Below are 21,766 nucleotides of genomic sequence, written 5' to 3' on the forward strand. Positions count from 1 at the left end.
ACGGGAGGGACATGACCGATCGTCTCTTACCGCATCGGCCAAGTCTGCCGGTGTAGAGGGCGAGTTTATTGCACCAGGTATTCGATCCTGTTCGTAAGATATACCACATATCATCAGCAACGCTGCGTGCACAGACCGAAAATGTCATATGCACTTCGACTGACAGAACGTGATTGGTCGACAACTTCTCCTAGTCCCCTTGAGCGATAGTCGTTCGAAGCGCATATGCCATGTCGGACACGATGCCGGCCTGTCAGGAGAATCAGGAAGGAAACGGTGTATACCTTGGGCGGAAGTACACTGTGTGCGGTGTGTGCGCGATGTCGCAGATCGTCCCAGAGTGCAGGTATGGAAAGGAATCCAATCAGTTCCCATTTGGGTCGCGGTGAGACACGCGTGGGATGACTCACACGAAGACTACATCGACTGGAGAGGCTCCGATTACGCCGAAAGTGATGGCTGATGCTAACGCACTGAATCGCCAACTCAGCGATGACTCCCAACTTCCCAAATTAGACAGATTAGTTAACAACAGCGTCCCAGGTAGCTGGGTCTCGAATGACATGCTATTACCAGAAACAAAGACAGATCAGAAAGAGCCGGCGTCAGCATTCATCGACCGTATATCTGTCTTCCTCTTCTTTGTATCACCCAAACGTCGTGTACATGATACATTGAGTCACGACAACTCACAGGATCAATCGCTTGATGAGATGATCGGTCTGTGACCACCCAGTTCTTGCACGAAGTAATCCACGGGTAGTCAAAGTCAAGAGTATCACGTCGATCAAAGCGCTGCTCATGATCTGAGTCAGAGCATGAGTATCAGGCAGGCAGAGGGCGATCCAGTGTCAAGTCGGATGTCCCTGCCTGTGTCAAGGGACAACACTCACGCCCATGTACAAGCCGATCTCCGTACGACGGATCATTTGTGGCGATAATGATCTTTGAGTGTCCTTCTGGGTCCGAACCGTTGGGCGTTGTTTGCCTAAAGAATCACTCACCGGAGGCAAGAAGAAACCAGATATGGGGTAGGTGATTATCCGAACTGCAATGGACCCTCCCATACAAGCCAGCCTGGCAAGGGTTCGTCAAGTGTTCAAGCTAATCAGCGTGGCTCTTCCGGGCTGGTGGCCTATTGATTCGGTTATATCGCAGCGTATCAACCCTTGTAAGGTAGATACGGCGACTTACATGAGCAGTCCAATCAGCATGGGGATCAATATATTATTTCCATTCAGTCGATATGCCCGTTCTGTAAAGGAGATCTTCACGATGCAAATATGTTACACTGTCAGAAGCTGACCGCCTCACCAGACGGAATGTTACAACTCACTTGTGCGATGCAGATAGTGAGATTTCCCATAATGGGGAACCAGTTGGCGTATCGTACGCTGAAGAAGCTGGAGTATCTGGTCCCGAATCCCAGTGCGACTGAGTATCATTCCAAGTTGACGATCAGCAAAAGTCGAATATCGTAGAGCAATCCAGAACGACACTGACAGAGATCGACCATCCAGTAGATGGTCCTGATGCGAAGCAAGACCAAAATGAAAAGGTGATCAGCCCTCGGTTCTGGCTGACAGAATCATTTAGTGCTCATGAAGTGACCCACACAATCGAAGCTATCACCGAAAGAGTTACCACGCTGTACTGCGAGTTGACAAAAACGGTGCCACAATTAGATCTGACATCGACAGACGAGTCTTACTGCACCGCCGTTCCAGTACTATGGTCTTGTACTCACTATGATGACTTTGATGAATGTCCTCTCGGTCTCCCGACCTCGTCCGGTACTCCACTGTATGAGAAACTGGAGGATCATACCGAGTATCAGAGCATCGAGCCATGCCCTGAGCAGGAGAGATCGTCGTGATGAAGGAACAGAACAGTCAAGGACACGATGATCAGCATCTTACATTTTTCACTGACCTCTTCCTGCCAACTACTGTACTCTCGTGAGCGAGGGCAAAAAATGAGAGAAATACCTACGTTAAGAGGTAAGGAGCCAGATGGTAGGCCGGATTTGAGAGTATCATTTTTCTCGAAATCACTTCCAGATCAGACCCAGGAGGGAGGTGGATAGAGCCCAACCGCATCATCTTCACACGTACATGCACAGAGATTTACCGTCGGATCCGAAGTGGAGTGAGTCGGTGTGTAAAGTAGGGGTCGTCAGTCGCAAGAAGGAACGACGATGAGGACGGTTGGTGAGCTATCTTATTCAGTCCTTGGGGTTGATCTGTCGAGAGAACGACTTCGACACAGCGAGGAGAAACAGAATGGGACTCAGGTCGGATCTTTTAACCCACTGGACCAGTTGATGGTCATAAGATCAACAAGCTTGGCATCTTCTCATGTCTAGTACCAGCGCTAGTATAGCAACATTAGCGTGAGTACCACCAAGTGACTCATACAGAAGATTGACCGAAGAATATCCTGATTGTCGTATGACCTGCCGTGAACATTATGAGGACAACAAAATGTTAGCAGTATGCATACTGATCGGCCGACCTCGTCTAGACCCGAGACGGATCTTCCGGAACCTCCGAATCGGGATCAGCGATACGACCACCTGGACTGAACACGTCTTTGGCTCGTCACTGGAAGAATCACACAGGTTACATTGGTCCCAGTGGGAATCTGAGCGTGCAGGAGGTCATGACAATTAATGACGTGACGTGTCTAGGTGAGATGAGTCGTTATGGAGAGCTAGTCTCAGATATTTTGTCAGTACAGTATGGATTTCGGAAATATTAGCGGATACTCCTGTGGGACCAAGCGAGACATTCACGGCTCATCTGCGACAGCCAGTCTTGGACGATTGAGAGACCAAAGTCAACAGCGTGGACTGACCCGATGCGAAGAAAGGTTCTTTGTCATGCGCGTTCCAGGAAGAACATGTTTTCATGCATCCGATTGTAATAGATGTTTCACATGATGGATTGAAACATTTCTTCGACAGAGGTAAGCCCCCTTGTCTCGCTTGCACGCTATCGATCCATCCATGACATGGCCTCGCTGTACTCCCAATCTGCTCCCCAGAAACTTTGAGCGCATCAATGACATGAGCTTTCTCTTCTTCGGATAGATCACAATCTTGCCACGAATTCACTCACCCAGCTCCAATCAATCCACCAGCAGCTTGCCATCTCGATCGATGGCTGACGATCGCCCAATCTGGGATCTGTCGAATGATTCTATCAGTGAAGACCGACTGCGAAAAGTGCGGTGTCACTTTGTACTGAAAAAGAAAGACCTACTGGTACACCGGTCCGGATGGGGAACAGACGAGCAGCCAATTCCGTGCCCAGGTCGGCATTACCGGCAATAAGGACGGACAATGCCCTGGCGGAAGTCGGATGAGGATGAAGTGTGATGACACCTGATCAGGTAAAACCCGTCAATCCAAAGTTCTGCAGGCGAGAGCGGAATTTTGAACCCACCAGCACCTCTGTCATAGACCAACTTATCATTCAACAGCAACACGCTCTTTGTAGGGAAAGTCACTTCCGGAAATACTCTCAGCTAAGCACTCTGCTTATCTGCAATGGCTGACAAACTCACAAGGTATCTTTTCCTGCGCAATGAGCCACTGTGCATATCGATTTTCGTCCGGTCGCCCAATCACAATGACGGTCCCTTCACCAATATCCTGCTGGGCAGTCCGCTCCAGTCCCTCGTCTGCCCCGATGATCTCGCAGTCCACCCTATGATAGACGAATAGATCATTGGCCATCCTTATGGCAATTGATCTATGTAGCTTGTTTGACAGCGAGACGACGATGGTCATTGACTCGAGGGTCGATAACAGTCGAATCATGGGCCCATAAGCGCGAGGAGCAGTTAATGGTCCAGCAGAGGTCCATACGCCATGACTACCTTTCGTCAGGACTTCACGGGAGGGGCCGGAATTGAGCTCAATTCGGCGTATATTTGTACCTCTCAGATCGAGGGGGTTGTCATTCCCGTCTCTCCATTGTCGAGCGTTCACATCTAGTCGAGCTAGTCTGTGGGGTTTTGTCAATACAGCATACACCCATCCCGTTGGTATTGCAACCCACCGCCCAGGTATATCAAGCTCTACGACCCTGATCCCAGCTCTTCCGCCACATTCCTGAGGATTGCCAACTGTCAATGTGTATCCCGTGCGTCTCTGCTCGTCCCAGCTCTGTTTTCTTGGGAGATCCTCGATGAATTTGATCACGAATTCGTTGTTCAGCACCTCATCCCACCAGTGGCCCATCTTAGGGATCTCTACCATCGTTACAGAGCTGCTCCTTTGGCCAGCCCAAGCGGATATCAACGCCACATGCGCTCGAGAGTGTCGGGGTGGTACGTTGTCATCGTTGGCCCCATGGACGACAACAATCGGTATGTTGGAAAGGTTAGAGGCGTGGAGATTATTATTGTACGGAGTGAGAGCCGAGTGAAGGATACCCAAGAGCGCTGGATCGGCGTAGTGATTTGAGTACCTGCCTTAATGTATCAGTCATAACCATCATAGCCAACAAAACGTGGTTGTGGAGGGTTTGCTCACGTCTCGGTGTACGGAACGTAATGCTGGATGGTGAGCCAGCCAGCGGCGATGACCACTGCTTAGTCAGCTTGTGCACATCGATTGATTGACTCACCTCCCACAACTCGATCTGGATACCTCGCGGCGATGTGCCAGGCTCCTTGACCGCCGTTGGAGTGACCCATCAGTCTGATATACCCTATCAGCGAAAGTGTCATCGAGAGAGGACGCAAAGATAACGCACATTGTTTGGTCGGATGCTTCGAGACCGATCTTTCCTATGATCCCGCTCAACGCTTCCCTCGCCGCCCAGACATCCTCCATACTACCTCCGTGCCAGTCTTCTCCCCACTCGTTCTTGCCCGATGGCAATATGGCCCAGCCACCCGGACGGTTCGGTAAAGCTTCAGCCCACATGTGCTGCTTGATATCGACACCGGCTCCATGGAGAGCTAGGATCACAGGAGGCACCTCTTGTCCTGCTGTTGCAGATTTTTGAGGAGATTTGACCATTGCATGCGAGATCTGAGACGGCAAGGCGCCCGTTACGGAGGGAGAGGCGAAAGTGATGACGAAGGGAGAAAGCGGCTTGTCTTCCGACGTATATTGAGTTTGTAATGTAGGATGCCAGACCAGGGTCTTCTCCTTGTCACCGATTTTGACCTTGAGACGGATGTCCAGCGATCTGATACAGTTGGGTAACGGGGAATATTGAGTGAGCTTGATGGCTATGGATCGAGTCTGCCCTTCCACGATCTTGGCTTGTCGAGGTAGCTCTACCGAGAGCTTCGAGCCGAGAGACGCTTCCACTTCGACCACTACGACTTCTGCCGCTCCAACGATTGCAGACTCTGGACCTCCAGCTGGTACTCTCAAGCCGATCGAAAGCCAGTCACCCATCAACCAGCCGTCTACGACCTGCGGGACTTGGCTCAAACCCTCCACGAGGACGACTTCGTCCTCTGCCTGGTCGACCTCTGCTCGGACCTTCACCCGTATCACGGGCGGGTTTCCCAGTCCTGGATCACCAAACATCCTGATCTCATACATGGCTCGCACCAAGAATACATATTCTCCAGGTTCGACAGCGAGTGATCGAGCAAAGTTGGAAGTTTGACTATGGGTGTCCGCCGTACCTGCGGCGGATTCCGCAAATTGGTAAACATCACCTTGGTACCATACGGTAGGGGTTTGGCCAGTTGTCTCTGCGTCAGAAGGGATGAGAGCGAACTCGGTCCCTTGAACAAGATCAACACGGATCGGTGTCGCGGTCTTGCCTTGAAGTTTTGGTACGATGATAGTGGTACGAAGAACCGATTGGAACTGCAATGCAGCCCAACCGTGATCGCTCCGTAGTTGGTCCCATCTATCATCGGACGTAAGTATCGCGCATCCTCTCGCGGCGTTTAGTGCTCCGAAAGACTCACGAGGTATCAGGATAGGAGACTTCCAACCAGCCATCACTGCCCGTCTCGAACTTTGTCCAACCGATTCTTCCCTCATATCCAAGCTCGCTTGGCCAAGTCGTCTGCACATCACAAGGCAATCGAGCAAATGCCACATCAGGGTCGACCGAGGTATCAAAGAACGCTGCGAGGGGTGAAGCGGTGAGAGGATGTTCTCTCATCCCGCTGTATCAAGCGGCTTGTCAGTATATGATGTCTTCCAATCCAAGGGTGAGCTCCTGCACGCACCTCGGGAAGGGACCAATGGCCTGGGAAGACACTTAATCAGCCAAGCCACCAAGCAAATGCCGGGCGAAAGACTTACCTCCCACTTGTTGCCCATAACGATCTTCTCGTTCGACATCTTTTACCCGTTGTACAGCTTCGAAACGTCCTAGATTGTTGTGTGGGAATCAACCCATGGGTGGCGTACCGGGTGAAAGAGCACCTGCTATTCTTTATCTGTCAATACCGTCTCTGACTCGTCCTATTGTTCTACTGATACAGCTCTCGACGCTTGGTTGCTGACTCACCGACCGTTGTGGATCATTTGCATCTTGATGTTGACACCATGTGAGGGCACTAGCAGCTGGTGTCTCCTCTGTCTTGACGGCGCATCTCCGTTATCAATTTCCACGTGGAGGATGTTGGTCCATCGGGTTTTATCGCCGGCGGCCAAAAGTGGTCACCGAAATATCTCTTTACTCTCTCTCTCTCTCTATATCATTTCTACACCGCCCTTGGATAGACCCATGCTTGAAATGGCACCCGGAAGATTCAATGATACACCTCCACCGTCTCATTGGCCCAGTGAGATCATCTACCTCACCAAACCACGCTTATCAGCCCGTTTTCCTCCTTCCCTCACCCCTCTCCTTCTCCCTTCCTCTTCGACAACCGTGACGACATTCGCTCCTCGTCCTTTCAAACATCCTTCGCACCTCACCATCAAGCGAGTCGTCGACAAGTCACATCCTGCTTTCGGTCAATTTGGCTTGTTTGCCAATAAGAAGATCAAAGACGATGAATTGGTCATTCCCTATCTCGGGGTGTTACACGTCACTCTTGCGCCTGTTGACGATGACGACGCAACATCGACGGTAGCCACAGAAGAGGACGAGCACTCTTCAAGCGACTATGATATCTCTTTGTTAAGGATGTCCGCTTCGGATCCCCGCAACCCATTCGGCGCAGATGGAGAGAAAGGCGGACGACATATATCTATCGGTGTGGATGCTGCCCAGATGGGAAATGCAGCTAGGTTCATCAACGACTATAGGGGTGTGAGACCTTCTGGACCAAATTCAGAGTTCAGAATGGGAAGAGGTGAAGGCGGGGAAGCGAGGATGGAGATCTGGACTCTAAAGGGCAAAGGCGGGGTAGGAAAGGGTGAAGAAATTTTGGTCAGTTACGGTAAAGCATGGTGGGGGGCTAGGAAAGGCTAAGCATGACATGCCGTGGTACGTGGTCGTCGTCATGGTTGAATTCATGCCCACTCCCAACGCCATCCACCTTTGAGGCCTTCGACCTCAGTATCCTCGTCGACCACCGGCACAGCCCAATCTCCTCGTCCGCATCTCCTTCTGCGCATCTGGTACACCTCGCCAGGATAGCTATCCAGCATAAGGCTGTAACGGGTCTGCGGCCCTTCCTCTGATGAAGCTATGTCTTTCGAGTGAGCATGCATTTGAATATGATAAAGATGTACAGCTTACGGTACGGCTCTACAATTGCTACAGCTTGATTCCCAAGCAGCCACCTTGCCCCATCCACCAAAGGGATCCGTTTCTCCCTATTCACTTTGCTCAGCTTCGTCTCTTCGACTTCAACTGCGGCGGGAATGATTGGCAGGTCTGAAGTGGACGTGAGATTCGGTTCCAGGAAAATTAGCTGAGTCGGAGGCTCTCTGTATCTGTCGTCAGCGGTGAGCATGAGTTTCAGTGAAAGACGTACGAAGGATGTAAAGAGCAAAGGTGATCCACCATCGCTCGAGTTGCAGAGAGTATATCTAGATAATCAGATATGTTTACACTATGCACAAATTGGACTGTCAGCGCATTTGCGATACCATCACATTGGCAGACCCTGCTCACCTAGGCTTGAACCTCTTCCCTTTCCTCTCCCTGATCGCAACTTCCACCGCCGACCTCTCTTCCTCCAGATCCAGCTCTTCCACCGGGGGCACATTCTCATCCACTTCTACGTCGTACATGAACAATGCTGCTATGTCCCACAGTATGACCACACTTGGTGTTTTGGTTAGGTGATGAGGTTCGATTGGTTGGTGAGCGTGTTCCGTCCTCTCTGACAGGAGAGCGAGGAGAAGCTTGAGATGATCCAGAGTAGGACAGTATCTGTGGTGCGAAGCACATGCATCAGGTCTAATAGTGACAATGACCTGTCACCGGTCAGGCTAAGCACTGAACACCAAGAGAACATACCGCATATCTATCCTCCCCAATCGCTTCAAAACTTCATAATCACCCCCATGTGACCTTAACCAATCCTCATCATCTTCCTCTATACTATCCCCAAAACTCGCCTTAGACCCAGTGATTATCAGAGCTCTCTCCTTCGGTCTCCCATATCCCTGATCATCGTCCTCAATCATGTGCAAGGACTGATCTCGATCTTGACGCTGTACACCTTTACCCTTCTCATCACCTGGCCGAAGCTGAGATATCGGAGGAAGTCTCACCTGGAGATTGTACGGGGATATGTCTGCTGATTCGAGGTAAGACAAGGCGAGATGGAGAGGAGCAGTAGGTGGAATTGGACCGATAAGGAAGGTGGGTGAAGGGATGGGTTGGGATGGTCCGGCCAATAAAGAGGAGGAGGGCGGAGGTGGGAAGAAGGATGAGAGAGGGAGTTGTATGGGAACCGGTCGAGCGCTAGACATGGTGGACACCCCTCGATCATACGCCAGACGAGTATATGGAGGGAGTTTGACAGATTCTTGTCAGTAGAAATTGGAGATTGGAAAGAATCAAATGAAAGCAGGGTGTCCTCCACCGCACGTCAATGTGGACGAGCAAAGTGGAGGAGGGTTCGGTCAGTGAGCTGTTATTCCTGGCCACCAACCTGAGTAGCGAGGGGCGTCTGACCGAGGTTCTTGCATCTTGAATGCATCGTAATTCCTAAATACCACCGCCGTGACTAAGCGTCTATGTCGTCCTCAGCTCCGACCCTCCAAGCTCTACTGACTCTTCCGCCGCATCTCAGACACTGCCATTTTTCTTCCTCGCCGTTCGCGCTCCCCTCATTGTTCGTGCCGTCTTTCCTCCTGCCCTCCTTGCCTTTCGTCTTGCTGGCTATGATCTCTCGATGCTTGTACAGCTCCTCTCCAATGCAGTAGTAACACCATTTACACGCGCCCTCGCAATCAGTTTGAGCAGGTACGAAAATCCTGCTTTCCTCTTTGGCCTCTCCTCCACCTTCTGTGTGTCCAGATGGTCCTTCTCCCAGCCCCGCGATCGGAGGAAGAGTAAGCGCATTACCTTGTGAGGTTGTGGAGTCCAAAGGTACAGGTGTAGAGGAGATCCGTAAATGACAGATGGGACAAGTAGATTTGGGTAAGCCGGCCAATTGGCCTGTGTGGACTTTCGCCACGGTATTGGGCTCACCGCAGTCCCGTGTGGATGCTGGGAAAAGAGGGATTGATGTGTAGTCTATTGGCTCTGGTGGAGATAGCAGTGATTGCAAAGGTGCCACCAGAGCGGAAGGTGTCAGGAAAGCAGGTAGCGGCGGCAGAAGCGGAACAGAGAACATAACGAATTCCTGTATCATCGCGCAACGGGTCAATACGACGAATTTCTCACAGCACTGCGGACACGATACTCACGGTGAAAGCACCCCAAACTAATTGACGGTTCATGAATTCGTATGATACCAGTCTCGTCAAGTGCTTTTGAGATGGAACGAGACGCAGCCGCAGTATCCGCATCAGCAATGAAGGGTATCTACAGTTGAGCTGATCAGCCACTTGTATAGCTTCCTCATGCCGAGTATCCCCACAACAAAACACTCTCAACATGCGATGTCAAGGCATGGCACTTGCTCTCATCCAAACCAGTCCGCACGTCTGAGGTCGTCCTTCGACTCTCCCAACCCTCCCAATGGACACTCACCTGCCGTCCCACAGAAACCAACCCCATCCAATGGCTTCCCATATTCTTGCAGCAGCCTCTACCCGCCCCAAAAGCTTCCAAGCTTTCTTTCGCCAATCATGATTTGGTAGGTCCGGCCACTGTCGTGACAATGCGTGTATTCGTATCCGTCCAAACAGATAAGTCGGAAAGATAGGTGGATGCAGGAGAAGATAGAGTAAGAGTATTCTTTTCGACGCTGGTAATAACAGAGACATCAGCTATCATTCGGAAGAACCAGTCGGTAGCTCAAAAGCTCACGATGTCTCGAGTGCGAAGAGGTCAGCTTGAGATTTTGGAGTTTCGCACCCGGTGAACTGAGGATCAGAGGATCCCATATCCCATATCTGAGAATGAGCAACTTGATCACCAGTTCCATTTCTGGCTTGAGACTCATCGACAAAGAAGACTGAGTAGAACGAGTTAATTCTCAGTGAGAGACCTCAATCTTGTTCACACGCTGCTCAGTTCACAAGCTGCTCACCTTGAAATTGTCCAGCGACCGACCGACTTTCTCGCTCAGCATCGAGACCAGAGCAGAATCCAGCTCGTCCGCATCGAGTTGGTTCACCCTTGGCGCGTGCGCTTGCGCCCGAGTTCCTTGCGATGACTCGGCCACCGCCTCGCCAGGGTACAGAGTCCGCGTCGGTACGCCCATATCGTTAATGTCGCTGCCCTCGCTGTAGAATGTCAAAGAGAGGCAAGCGGAAAATGGTGATGTTGCAGATGATTGTCATCTTTCCGTTGACGCTCGGAAAGCGGTTTACCGGGATATGTTACGTAAGACTACGATTGTTGTTCCGTCACAGCTCATCCAAGGAGAGAGATGTCAATGGTAACGACGATATACATGTTCGTGACATCGACAGCGCCACCGACGACTGAAAAGCGACTAATGGACCAATGACCCCGTCTCGGCCGCTAGTATCCCTAGCTCTTCTCTTGGTCCTCCTGCTCACTGACACGACCAACGCCTTCCGACTCTGGCCATTCAAGGAGGAACGATTCAAGGACGAAGCATTCATCAATGCCGGCAGTCTGGGGTTGGCCGACGTCAAGGGAAGGGTGGTTGGTGTAGGAGATTGGAATGGAGATCAAAAGTGGGTGCAGTAGTGTACTTTGAGAACAAGGAGGGATTTTGCTGAACCCTCATATCAGATTAGATCTGTTCACACTCTCAGAAGACGGAAAGACTGTCCAAGTGCAGCTCTGGGACCGAGGTATGTCACTCGGATGACTGGATTCAGTACCTGGCAGATTTCACTAGCTTGCATTCAAATGCATCGAGATAGTAGATCCCTTGTGATTAGGCGCTGACTCGTCCACTGGCTCAGACAAGTTCCAGTACATCCCTTCACACACCCTCTCCCTCTCTTCAAAGATCCTTAATGTTGTCCCGGGCGACTACAATCACGATGGGAAATTGGACCTCTTGGTCATGTACGAGGATGAGGCTGACGGTGGAGGATGGTGGGGTGGCAAAGTGGACAGATTGGGGATGGAAGTGTTTCTGGGTGGAGGCGATAATGGTGCTTTCCGTACGTCTATATCACAAGTGCCTTTACGGATTATCGCTCTTCTATCTAATTCCTCCCCTCCCACCGGAAAGCTCACGACGAATTCTGCGCGCAGAGATCGGTCCATGGCGATTACCATCTTCGACACCTTCTCAACCGTTGATATTCGACGCGGACGGATCACTACGGCCCTCTTTGTTGGGCTATGACCCATCAGAATCCGCAAGCGCTGAAGGTGTTCTCAAAGTCTGGAATAACAATGGAGCCGGTATGACATTGTAGGTAATCTCGGTGTCAGGCCCAATTGATGACCGTTCTTTACCCGAGCTGACCCGAAAACGTCAACAGGACCAGACCTTTACTACAAGCTCCCGAACAGGCTTGCAGTCTCGCTAATCCGCATAGTAGTGCATTCATCGATATAGACGGCGACTGCCTTCCAGGTGAGCACATTTGAGTGATATGCGAGATACCAAGGCTGACAATCAAACACAACAGATCTCGTGCTACATTGTGCTCGCCTAAAGTCTTCGCATCGATCTATCCAAATATGGCTGAATCGCGGCGAAGCAGGTTACGTGCTAGCGCGGACGTATGATCTGCCGAGACACAGCGGAATGATAACCTTTGCGGATATGAGTCAGTCATCTTCTACTCTCGGGTCAAAACTGGTGTGCTGACCGCGAGCGAAACGAGTAGATCGAGACGGTTCGGTGGACATGATCTTTCCTGTCTGTGCCCGACATTCGGCGTCCACTGGAATTGGCCAAGAGTGCAACATCAACATTGCGTATAGCAAGCAATCACCGGTTTGCACGACGGAGAGCTCCCAACAGAACAAAGATAGAGGATTGAAATGCCGAGGATGGGGAGAGCTTTGTGTAGCAGACGAAGGATTTGACTTCAGCTTCGATGTGGACGATCCAGTGAGACATGTCATTCTTCTCCATACTTTCTTTGTGTGCTGACAACACTGATAGGACTTTGTTTCTGTTCCTCTTGCTAGTATCTTACCTGACGGCTCGGATGGCACGGCAGGACTGCAACTTCATCTTCCCGAATCTCCGAACATCCCCTTCCCGCTCAGACCTGGCGATTTTGACATCGACGGGTTCCCGGACTTGCTAGTCATCGTGGCCAACTCCACAGCCGCTCCTCCAGCTGGCGGGATCTTTGGTGCCATTCGACATGATGGAACGCAAGTCAAGGTACTTCAGAATGTGCCTTGCCGGAAAGGGGTAGCTGGGTGCGAGGGTGGTGGCAAAGGGACCCGCGGATTCAGGATTGGAAGTGGGAAAGGGTGGGAAGCGTTGGATGCTATTTGGGATGCAAATGGTGCGAGCTGGATTGATCTGGACGACGATGTGAGCGAAAAGCCCAGAAGTATGACAGGTGGTGGACCAACACTGATCAATCTGCAGGGCTCTCTGGACATTTTGGTACAACGGACAGGGGAGCAGTCTGGGGAGCGAATCACTTTCATACAGAACAACTTCTATCATGACGCATTCTTCCTCAAAGCGCAAGGTAAGTCGCTCTCTGCAATGCCAGCGACTGAGATTTCGCGGCTTAAGTGAGATCTGATTAGTGCTCAACGGCGCTTGCGAGGGCGATTGTCAACCGACAGTGGGGGGGAAATCCTACAGCGTAAGTTTTGTTGAAAGACTAGCAAAAAATGGCCTCGCTCAATCAACAAACGTCAGCCACTTGGAGTCAGCTATTCCGGCGCGACCTATAAATTCACCGTTCTGGATACACTTGGTCTCAGAGTAGCCCAGCAAGGTGAATTGTCTTAGCAGCCCGTGCGCCAACCTCGTCTGACTGCTCCATCGTTTAGTTGCACAACTGCCTCAAACCGGATATCACGCTTTGCATACGCCTTATGCTTTCTTCGGTCTCGGCCGCACAAACAATTACATCGAAGTGAGTTGAAGGCGCGTTATGGACCGAAAATAATCATTCTGTGACTGACCAGGTGGATTTAGAAACTGTTCATAGGGGCTTCCCTTTGGCCGCCCCAACACGCGACATATCTTGAGTCCCTCATCCCGAATTCTCAAGTCATAATCAATCCGCCCTACCCTCAACAACTTTCGCCTCCAGCAGACGACCCCTCATTGCCGGGAGAGAAACCCGCCAATGACTCACCGGTCAAAGCCCGGTCTTCGGCATGGAAATCACAGCTGTATCTGAAATCTGGCGATTGGGTACCATGGGTTGGAGCCGCTGTTTTGGGAACGGTCATCCTACTAGGAGCAGTTGTTCTGGGACTGAATGAGAAGGAGAAGAAGGAGGATGAGAAGGAACGTAGAAGGGCTCTGCATGCGATCAACTTTCAAGCATTGTGACAAGGTGTAAGACGTGGTATATTCATGCAGTATTGATTCATAAACTGGGATAGGTTGGCATGTAGTTGACAAAAAGAGAATCAACCCTGAAGATGAAACACGGGTACAGTGACAAACGAGACGCGTCGGGAGGAAGAAAATTAATGTAGAGTCTGCTCATTCCATTCTATCTGCGTACGTACAAGGCGTGCATGCCGACTTTGCTGGTACGCGGTGCGTAGGGGCAAAGATGCAGAGGAGGAGGAGGTGGACGAGGTACAAGTCATCATGCATTGAGATTCATCCGTTCACCGTCTTCCAGTTCGTTTCAAATTTTGATTGACGCTTTGAACCCCCCCTTTGAACCTCTCAACAAAGACAATAACAAAAGCAAGGTGGTACGAAGCGAAGGCTCTTCATCTTCGCCTTCCTGTGAGTCGTCTCTCTACCCTGATGGTCTCCAGCAGTCCAGCTCAGGACCTCTTCGACTGGAACTCTCACTGATCGTACTTTCTATCACAGCTATCGGGTTGATCCAGATCCCACTCGTACTGACCGTATACGCTCTTTACTGTACATTAGTCTCGTTGACCGAGTTGCTGTCACTCACCAATCCTCCACGTCCTCTACCGAAACAATCCATCACTTTCCTTTACGATGCGTGTTGCTCAGCTGTGCTGGGTGCTTATCTCCCTCGTGGTGCCTGCCTCGGCGCATATCGCTCTGTGGGACGAAGGCATGTACGGGTGAGCAGTGTGGTATCACAATACGGCATCCGGCATTGTATAACCTGTCAGGACCTCACTGACAGATCGATCTTCACAGATGGGACCCCAACGATCCCAATCAGTCCGAACCGGTACTTCCACTCATGCATCTCCCTTTTTCCCAATGGTGGTTTCACGGCTACATCGACCGACCTCCTCAACCCGGGAAATTCATGACTCTCCCCTCTGGCGGCACCTATCATGGTCAGGTGGCATGCAACAAAGCCTTGACCTCCTACGGTCAGAACGCATATCAACAAACTGGACTCTACGCGTGTGACGGAGATGGACCGTCTGGTGGGATCGGGGCATTACACACTTCTGACCGGTGGGAATCGCCCGGTCCAAAAGACGTCAAAGGTTGCGGGATCGCCATAGCGTACGAAAGCGACATTTCCAAGATCAAGCCGGGAGATTTCGCAGTTATCAGTACGAATTATACTTGTCCATGGTTCAAACATGTCGACTTTCAGATCCCGAACGATCTACCACCGTGTCCCGAGGGAGGTTGTCATTGTATGTGGGGATGGATACATTCAGCAGATTCGGGGAGCGAACAGATGTATTTCACGGGATATAGATGTAATGTCACAGGAGCTACGGGAACCAGACCTATTCCGAGTCGTGAGTGTTGGTCGATTTATTTGTCCAACGTCCTTGATGGAAATCACCAACAATTGAGACTAACCGCTGACCCTCCCACCCACAGCGAAAACAGCAAACAAATGTCGCTATCCGCAGGACAAGACCAATTGTACTGTAGGCGCCAAACAGCCTCATTACTGGTATCAGGCCGAGCGGTGAGTTGCGGCCGATCCAGATTGCTTTTGCTGGGGAAGGGGCGATGCTGATCATCGATTGTACTTCTTTTGCCAGAAACAACAACCCACAAGGAACGTATGATCCACCCTTCTGTAAGTCATATCACGCTTGTGAGCCGTAACTTTCAAGCGCTGACCACGAGGCGCCTGATCAGACAACGGCGATTATGGATTCATGAACGGAGCTCAGACCGACCTCTATGCAAATGTTGGCAGTGACAGTGCAGCGTCAAGCAGTGCTGTATTATCTTCCTCGATCTCGACACTTGCTGTGACCATCATTGCGTCGAATTCAACAAGTCCCGCTCCTTCTCCTTCCCTCACAACATCGCCGGCGTCTTCCCCGACATCGTCATCAACTCTTGTCTCGTCTTCGAGTGCGCCTGATTTGGCCAACGCCGCGATGTCGACGGCTTCTTCTTCTGCTTCTTCGGCATCCCCCAGCTTTTCTCTTCTATCGACGTCATCTACAACCGACATTGCAGTTACAAGAGCCACTCTTCACACCGGCTCCAGCTCCCTCACACCGTCGTCCACCGTGGTCGCTTTCACTTCCACCTCTATTCCTGCAGGCACAGTGACTACCCGTACCACGATGACGATCATGACGACCGTCTCGATCGCGACTTCTTGTTTCTCCTCTTCTTCGGCAGGCCCTGTCTCTGCTTCTTTGTCCAGTATGTCACTGGATAAAGCCATGGTCATCTCGTCATCTTCCTCTTCCACTCCTTCCTCTTCCTCTTCCTCTACTATTTCTTCTGCATCTGCAGTTTCGTCTGAACCTGCAACGACAAATACAGATACCACTTCGACCTTCCCTACGTTGATATCGGCAGGAACAAACACTTGTAAAAGACGTAAACGATCTCTAGAGTCTCCCGAAGCGATCCGTCGACATCTTCTCAGGAATGAGAAGAGGAGAGACAGGGTGAGACGGCGGAGAAGTCAGGAGGGTACATAGGAGAGATTCTGGTGCTCGCTTCTTCTGATAGAGGATCCATGTACGATTTCTGTGAAGTGTTCTTGGTGTTTGTTATTAGTTTAGGTGTTGTAGCTGTATTTTCTAGCCGGACTAGACACGGGATCAGGATTGATTCCACATGACAATGCAGATTACTGACTCAACAACCTCACATCACATAAAGGATACGTTGCACCACATGATATAATATGACGTCTTGCGTCTTACTTCAGCCTCCAACAGATCCCATGGCCTTCTTCAATCTCATTCTCAACATATCATCTCTACTCTGTCCACCTGCCCCTCCACTCGCAGCCATCGAAGTCGTCATCGTAGCACTTTTCGTCTCCGACATAACTTCCGACCTGTCCCTTTTCCCGTCCAGCGAGCTCCTCCCCTCAACCTGAGTACGAGTATCAGAAACTGCAGGTGCAGGTCTGGCTTTCAGTGGTGATGACATTGCTGCCGCTGCGACAGGCTCGGAGTTTGATTTAGGTGTATTCACCCCGGAACCAGGTTCAGAAGGGATGATAAGTGGTGGATCATCGGTTGGTTTCAGACGCCGAATGGTTTCGATGCAAACAGCTCTGCGTTGCCATCTCCTTCGTCGTGTGAACTGAATTGAGTCCGGTATCAGCGTTGCTCCTTGCAGTATGCTCGATCTCTGCTAGACTCGACACTCACCTTGCCCAATCCACCCTTAGGTCCCATGTTCTCCCATTTGTTGTCACCGTAAACCCACCCATCTCCATCCGTCACGTCGTCTTTCTCCACTACTATGTCCGCCGGAGCTATCATCCCACTTCCACTGGCTCCAACTACAGCTCCTGTTCCCACTGTCGGGTGCAACTCATCCAAATGAGCATCTTCACTGGCCTGACTCCCCGTTCTACCTCGTTGCCACTCCCCACTTTTTCTCGCCGGCGAACTCGTAGACCCTGCGGATATCGAGGTGGACGCAGAATTCGCTGCACTCACTGTCCGCGCCTTGAGTCTCTCCAGCCCTTTAGTGAAGGCTTGCTCAGCAATTGATTGAGCTCGTGCCCCAGGTCCAGGAGATTGAGCAGGGTTGTGGTCATCCAGGGAGACCGTGTTTCGAGGTGGAGACGAGTTTATTCCTAGGCCGGTCGAGATGGAAGGAGAAGGACGACCTGAACCTGTCGTAGAAGTAGCACTTTGTTGTGGGTGAATCGAGAACACTAATTCGCCGTCACCGGCATCTGTGGGCACAGTGGGTGAGGGAGGTATGGCGGTGGGCAATGACCCCAGCCCCGGTCCAGCTCTGACGATAGACCAATCATCGTCCAGCCACTTCCAACTTGCTGTTCGCAAGACCCTCGCATAAGGATCCTTGATCGTGGCGGTAGGAATGACGATGGATACAGGCGCGGGTAAAGCAAATGCTTGAGGAGGAGATACCGGGAGGAGATGCGAATCACACCAACTCGGTCGCTCTTGAGGTAATAATGCCGAAGTCCAATCCAGACCCATCCACCACCTTTGATTCTCGTGAATCTCAAATCGGAAATAAATAGGGTTCTCCACCTTATCATGTCCTGCTTCACCTTCGGACTCGCCATCCTCATCTGTAGCAAGAGCTGATCCTGAGGCGGGAGGTTGTGACATCTTCGGTCGGAAGGCAAATGCCAAGGAAGGTCGTCGAGAAACTGTCCATTTCGACTTCAACCATCCCCAAAGGGAGAAATGAAGACTGAATCGATAGGACGTTTCTGGCGGAGAACCAAAAGTGAACAGAAACATCAGAGCAAGGAGTCTTCGAGCGAGAAGCGATTTCGAGAGGAGGTTGAGGAAGTGCGCCAGTGGTGGTGAAGGAAGTAAAAGGATCACACTGCCCACTAAAGCGAGTAATATTCGGAATCCGACGAAATGACCTAAAATCAGCCAGGTCGCCCAGAGGACCACGAGACCTCGGACCAGGCGTACAACTCCAAGTTGGCTGAACCGAGAGTATATGGAGGCTGTGGTAGGAAAAGGAGAGGGAGGAAGAAGGCCATAGATCGCATTGAGGTCGGCGAGAGTTCGGAGCAGTGATTCGGGCGTAGATGGGTCGGTCGGGGTGTTTTGAGGCGGTTCCTTCGAGCTAGACTTGAGACGGAGCTTCGATAATGGTAATAGAGGAAGAAAAATGAGAGGCGGGAGAAGATATCTACATATTTTCGGATGATCAACACCTGGTCGTACGACCATTCTCGGCAAAGCACGTCGATGGCGGCATGCTACTCACCGAAAGGCAGGACCTGAACCTAGACACAGTGCCCACCAGGTCCCTACCATCATCCAGCTCTCTACCCTTCTCCCATTCTTCCAAGCGAGCACCTCCAACACTCTCTTGAAGAGGGCCACGGGTCGGGCGAAGAGGATCAATAGCCGGAGATAGGGTGTAGGAAGGGAGGCGACGAGATCATGGGTTTGAAGCAATTGCGCGGCATGGGGATCAAACGCCTGTTGACCCATGTTCGCCGGGGCCATCGTCAAGGGCTTGGTGTCACCTTCTGAGCGAGACTATAGATATGTCGACATCTTTCGAAGCTATGCGATGTATCTGACGTGAGCGGTCGCAAGCAGACAAACGACAACAGACAAAGTGAAATTGAGCCGGTCTGCGTCACCGTCATCATTGAAAGTGATGACTTGTGGAGACCCCACAGCCACCCAAGATTTTAAACTGGAAATTTAGGGATTTGTTTTCATTCAATCTTCTCATTCAGCTCGTTCATCGACCACTGCATCCGTACTTCGACTGTCATGAGCACTACCGGGAATGGAACATCCAAGGGAGCACGCAAGAGCTCACCCAGAGCCTCCTCCTCGAGCGAGCCTGTGGGCAACGGATTGGTCCTGGACCAAAATGAAATCATGAAGGCAATGTTGGCCGCGCAGAAAGGCAAGGAAAGAAAGTCTGATTCGGACGAGGAGGAAGAAAGCGGTAGCGAGGCATCCGAGGGAGATGATGAAGTGAGAGAAGAGGAGAGACAGCGGACAGAGAGCGAAGGATCATCAAGTGGTGGGCGGAGGAAAGAGCTCAAACGCGCTAGATCGTTATCTAAAGAAGAAGATGAAGAAGAGGACGAAGATGAACAAGATGTTACTGGCACACCGCAAGCGACCACGGCTTCAACATCTCGGGTGACTCTTCCTTCTCGAACTCAACAGTCTAGAACCGGCAAGACAAAGGCGGAACCGCCTTCAGTGTTCTCTGCGCATCCAAAACCATCCCCCGAAACGACGTTTGCCACCCTCGGACTCTCGCAACCGCTGATAAATGCCCTTGCTTCGATCAACATCAAGAAACCGACAGAGATCCAATCCGCATGTGTCGCACCTATACTGTCAGGTAAGTAGCTACCACACTACACATCGCCGATTGTTGAGTGACAGCTGACGTTTCCATTGTTTATAGGTAGGGACTGCATTGGTGGTGCGAAGACTGGTAGCGGTAAAACTATGGCATTTGCTCTACCCATCGTCGAGAGGATTGCAAGGGATCCTTTTGGCGTCTGGGCAGTAGTCCTCACACCCACAAGGTAAGTCAGCTTCCTCGCTTTGCGCCGCTCTACATGACCTCGCGACAGAAGCTGATCACTCGGCGGTGTTCTCAGAGAACTCGCCTATCAGCTCACAGAACAATTCCTCGTCGTGGGAAAACCGTTAGGATTGAAGACCGTCACCATCGTCGGAGGTATGGACATGATGTCACAAGCTAGGGAGTTGGAGTCCCGTCCGCATATCATTGTTGCGACACCGGGTCGACTCTGTGATCTGCTCAGGAGTGACGGTACGGCTGGTGGGAAGCTGGGACGAGTGAAGACTCTGGTAAGCTGGCTTCTCCCTGGATTTGACCATACTTGAACACAGTTGACCACTATGACTTCATATCAGGTACTCGATGAGGCGGATAGACTACTTACACCCACTTTCGCGCCTGAACTCGCCTATCTTTTATCGCAAATACCGCCAAAGAGACAAACATGCCTCTTCACGGCTACAGTCAGCGACGCCATCATGGACTTGGCGAACAAGGAGCCTGCACCGGGGAAAGAGAAGCCATTTGTCTACCGAGTGGAGACAGAGTAAGCTCGATCGCAATATACCTTGTCGAATCAGGCAGCTGACGCGAGGAATAGATCTTTGACGGTTGCAAAGTTAAAGCAGAAATACCTTTTCATTCCGAGTCAGATCCGAGACCCTTACCTTTATTATATCCTTCAGAATCCTCTCGACGACATCGACGTCGCCCTTCGGTCCGACCACAAGAAGGAACAACAACGGAAAGAGCGCGAGCTGGCTGCTGCAAAGCCGAAGAAGGGGAGAAAGCATCCAAAGCACCACCACCACAACGATGACAAAGAGGAAGAGGAGAAGACACCAAGCATCCCTAGTACGATCATCTTTACACAGCGATGTGCGACTGCCCATCTTCTCCATCTTATCCTCAACACATTGGAGATCCCCTCGGTCCCGCTCCACTCGCATCTCACTCAGCCGCAACGATTGCTATCCCTAGCGCGATTTAGAGCGAGAGAAGTCCCAGTGCTGGTGACGACCGACGTCGGCTCGAGAGGTCTCGATATACCTGAAGTAGCCATGGTTATCAACTGGGACTGTCCGAGACGTTCGGACGATTATGTGCATCGAGTCGGAAGAACTGCTCGTGCGGGGAGAGGTGGTGTGGCTGTGACCATCATCACGGAACGGGATGTGGAGTTGGTCAAGATGATAGAGGAGGAAGTCAAGGTGAAGTTGCAAGAACTGGAGTTGCCCGAGGAGAAAGTGTTGGAAGGATTGAACACCGTCTCAGTAGCGAGAAGAATGGCCACAATGGTGAGAGTGACTCGAGCTCGAGAGCGAGACATACTCGGTGTTGCGGTTGATGCAGGGCTAACGGCGTTGATATGCGCAGGAAATGCACGACTCTGGCTTTGGAGAAAGACAAGCCACCAACAAGGCTAAGCAGATCAAGAGAATGAAGAGGGACGCTGTGGCGGCGGGAAAGGCATGATACGGATAGGACCGTTAATTATGCATTAAGCATAGTGTGTCGTTTACTACGCACAGAGCTGAGACCCTTGTTTGGGTTGGTGTCATTGTTGCATTGTGCTTGCGCACTTGCATCGGACATGTACTCTTCGCTGTCACACCTCATGCTTGGACAGTGGACCATGGAGTCATGATGAATGTATGAGACGAATGCGCTTCTCAACGCCGTCGGGCAAGTTTCCCACATATGGTGGTGACGAAATCAC

General features: G+C 51.2%; 9 protein-coding genes across 9 annotated transcripts; 5 read left to right on the plus strand and 4 right to left on the minus strand.

Moving 5' to 3' along the window:
- Window positions 1-401: 401 nt before the first annotated feature.
- Window positions 402-728, plus strand: IAR55_001617 (uncharacterized protein; the record flags this gene model as incomplete). The annotated part of the gene is made up of 1 exon (XM_066944742.1): window positions 402-728. The coding sequence occupies one exon, from the start codon at window positions 402-404 to the stop codon at window positions 726-728; it is 327 nt and encodes a 108-aa protein (XP_066804665.1).
- A 2,265-nt stretch (window positions 729-2,993) lies between these two features.
- On the minus strand, window positions 2,994-6,328 carry IAR55_001618 (uncharacterized protein; the record flags this gene model as incomplete). The annotated part of the gene is made up of 12 exons (XM_066944743.1): window positions 2,994-3,048; window positions 3,120-3,187; window positions 3,264-3,385; window positions 3,447-3,509; window positions 3,568-4,010; window positions 4,065-4,475; window positions 4,541-4,563; window positions 4,642-4,708; window positions 4,764-5,885; window positions 5,947-6,150; window positions 6,214-6,233; window positions 6,290-6,328. The coding sequence occupies 12 exons, from the start codon at window positions 6,326-6,328 to the stop codon at window positions 2,994-2,996; spliced, it is 2,637 nt and encodes an 878-aa protein (XP_066804666.1).
- A 397-nt stretch (window positions 6,329-6,725) lies between these two features.
- Window positions 6,726-7,409, plus strand: IAR55_001619 (uncharacterized protein; the record flags this gene model as incomplete). Its single annotated transcript, XM_066944744.1, has 1 exon — window positions 6,726-7,409. The coding sequence occupies one exon, from the start codon at window positions 6,726-6,728 to the stop codon at window positions 7,407-7,409; it is 684 nt and encodes a 227-aa protein (XP_066804667.1).
- Window positions 7,410-7,450: 41 nt separating this feature from the next.
- IAR55_001620 (uncharacterized protein) lies at window positions 7,451-8,863 on the minus strand (the record flags this gene model as incomplete). Its single annotated transcript, XM_066944745.1, has 5 exons — window positions 7,451-7,626; window positions 7,680-7,876; window positions 7,918-7,995; window positions 8,058-8,318; window positions 8,406-8,863. 5 exons carry the CDS (start codon window positions 8,861-8,863, stop codon window positions 7,451-7,453), a joined length of 1,170 nt encoding a protein of 389 aa, XP_066804668.1.
- Window positions 8,864-9,120: 257 nt separating this feature from the next.
- On the minus strand, window positions 9,121-10,767 carry IAR55_001621 (uncharacterized protein; the record flags this gene model as incomplete). The annotated part of the gene is made up of 5 exons (XM_066944746.1): window positions 9,121-9,741; window positions 9,806-9,923; window positions 10,092-10,308; window positions 10,371-10,518; window positions 10,594-10,767. The coding sequence occupies 5 exons, from the start codon at window positions 10,765-10,767 to the stop codon at window positions 9,121-9,123; spliced, it is 1,278 nt and encodes a 425-aa protein (XP_066804669.1).
- Window positions 10,768-11,012: 245 nt separating this feature from the next.
- IAR55_001622 (uncharacterized protein) lies at window positions 11,013-13,974 on the plus strand (the record flags this gene model as incomplete). Its single annotated transcript, XM_066944747.1, has 13 exons — window positions 11,013-11,209; window positions 11,268-11,329; window positions 11,444-11,647; window positions 11,742-11,904; window positions 11,975-12,069; window positions 12,125-12,265; window positions 12,326-12,552; window positions 12,607-12,990; window positions 13,048-13,153; window positions 13,215-13,273; window positions 13,330-13,408; window positions 13,464-13,549; window positions 13,612-13,974. 13 exons carry the CDS (start codon window positions 11,013-11,015, stop codon window positions 13,972-13,974), a joined length of 2,166 nt encoding a protein of 721 aa, XP_066804670.1.
- Window positions 13,975-14,610: 636 nt separating this feature from the next.
- On the plus strand, window positions 14,611-16,502 carry IAR55_001623 (uncharacterized protein; the record flags this gene model as incomplete). The annotated part of the gene is made up of 5 exons (XM_066944748.1): window positions 14,611-14,699; window positions 14,779-15,344; window positions 15,430-15,520; window positions 15,597-15,634; window positions 15,697-16,502. The coding sequence occupies 5 exons, from the start codon at window positions 14,611-14,613 to the stop codon at window positions 16,500-16,502; spliced, it is 1,590 nt and encodes a 529-aa protein (XP_066804671.1).
- Window positions 16,503-16,731: 229 nt separating this feature from the next.
- On the minus strand, window positions 16,732-18,992 carry IAR55_001624 (uncharacterized protein; the record flags this gene model as incomplete). The annotated part of the gene is made up of 3 exons (XM_066944749.1): window positions 16,732-17,118; window positions 17,187-18,669; window positions 18,748-18,992. 3 exons carry the CDS (start codon window positions 18,990-18,992, stop codon window positions 16,732-16,734), a joined length of 2,115 nt encoding a protein of 704 aa, XP_066804672.1.
- A 276-nt stretch (window positions 18,993-19,268) lies between these two features.
- On the plus strand, window positions 19,269-21,522 carry IAR55_001625 (ATP-dependent RNA helicase DBP8; the record flags this gene model as incomplete). Its single annotated transcript, XM_066944750.1, has 6 exons — window positions 19,269-19,857; window positions 19,924-20,047; window positions 20,123-20,336; window positions 20,403-20,593; window positions 20,648-21,344; window positions 21,424-21,522. 6 exons carry the CDS (start codon window positions 19,269-19,271, stop codon window positions 21,520-21,522), a joined length of 1,914 nt encoding a protein of 637 aa, XP_066804673.1.
- Between the last annotated feature and the right edge of the window lie 244 nt (window positions 21,523-21,766).

Source organism: Kwoniella newhampshirensis, chromosome 3, assembly GCF_039105145.1.
Source record: "Kwoniella newhampshirensis strain CBS 13917 chromosome 3, whole genome shotgun sequence".
Taxonomy (NCBI): domain Eukaryota; kingdom Fungi; phylum Basidiomycota; class Tremellomycetes; order Tremellales; family Cryptococcaceae; genus Kwoniella; species Kwoniella newhampshirensis.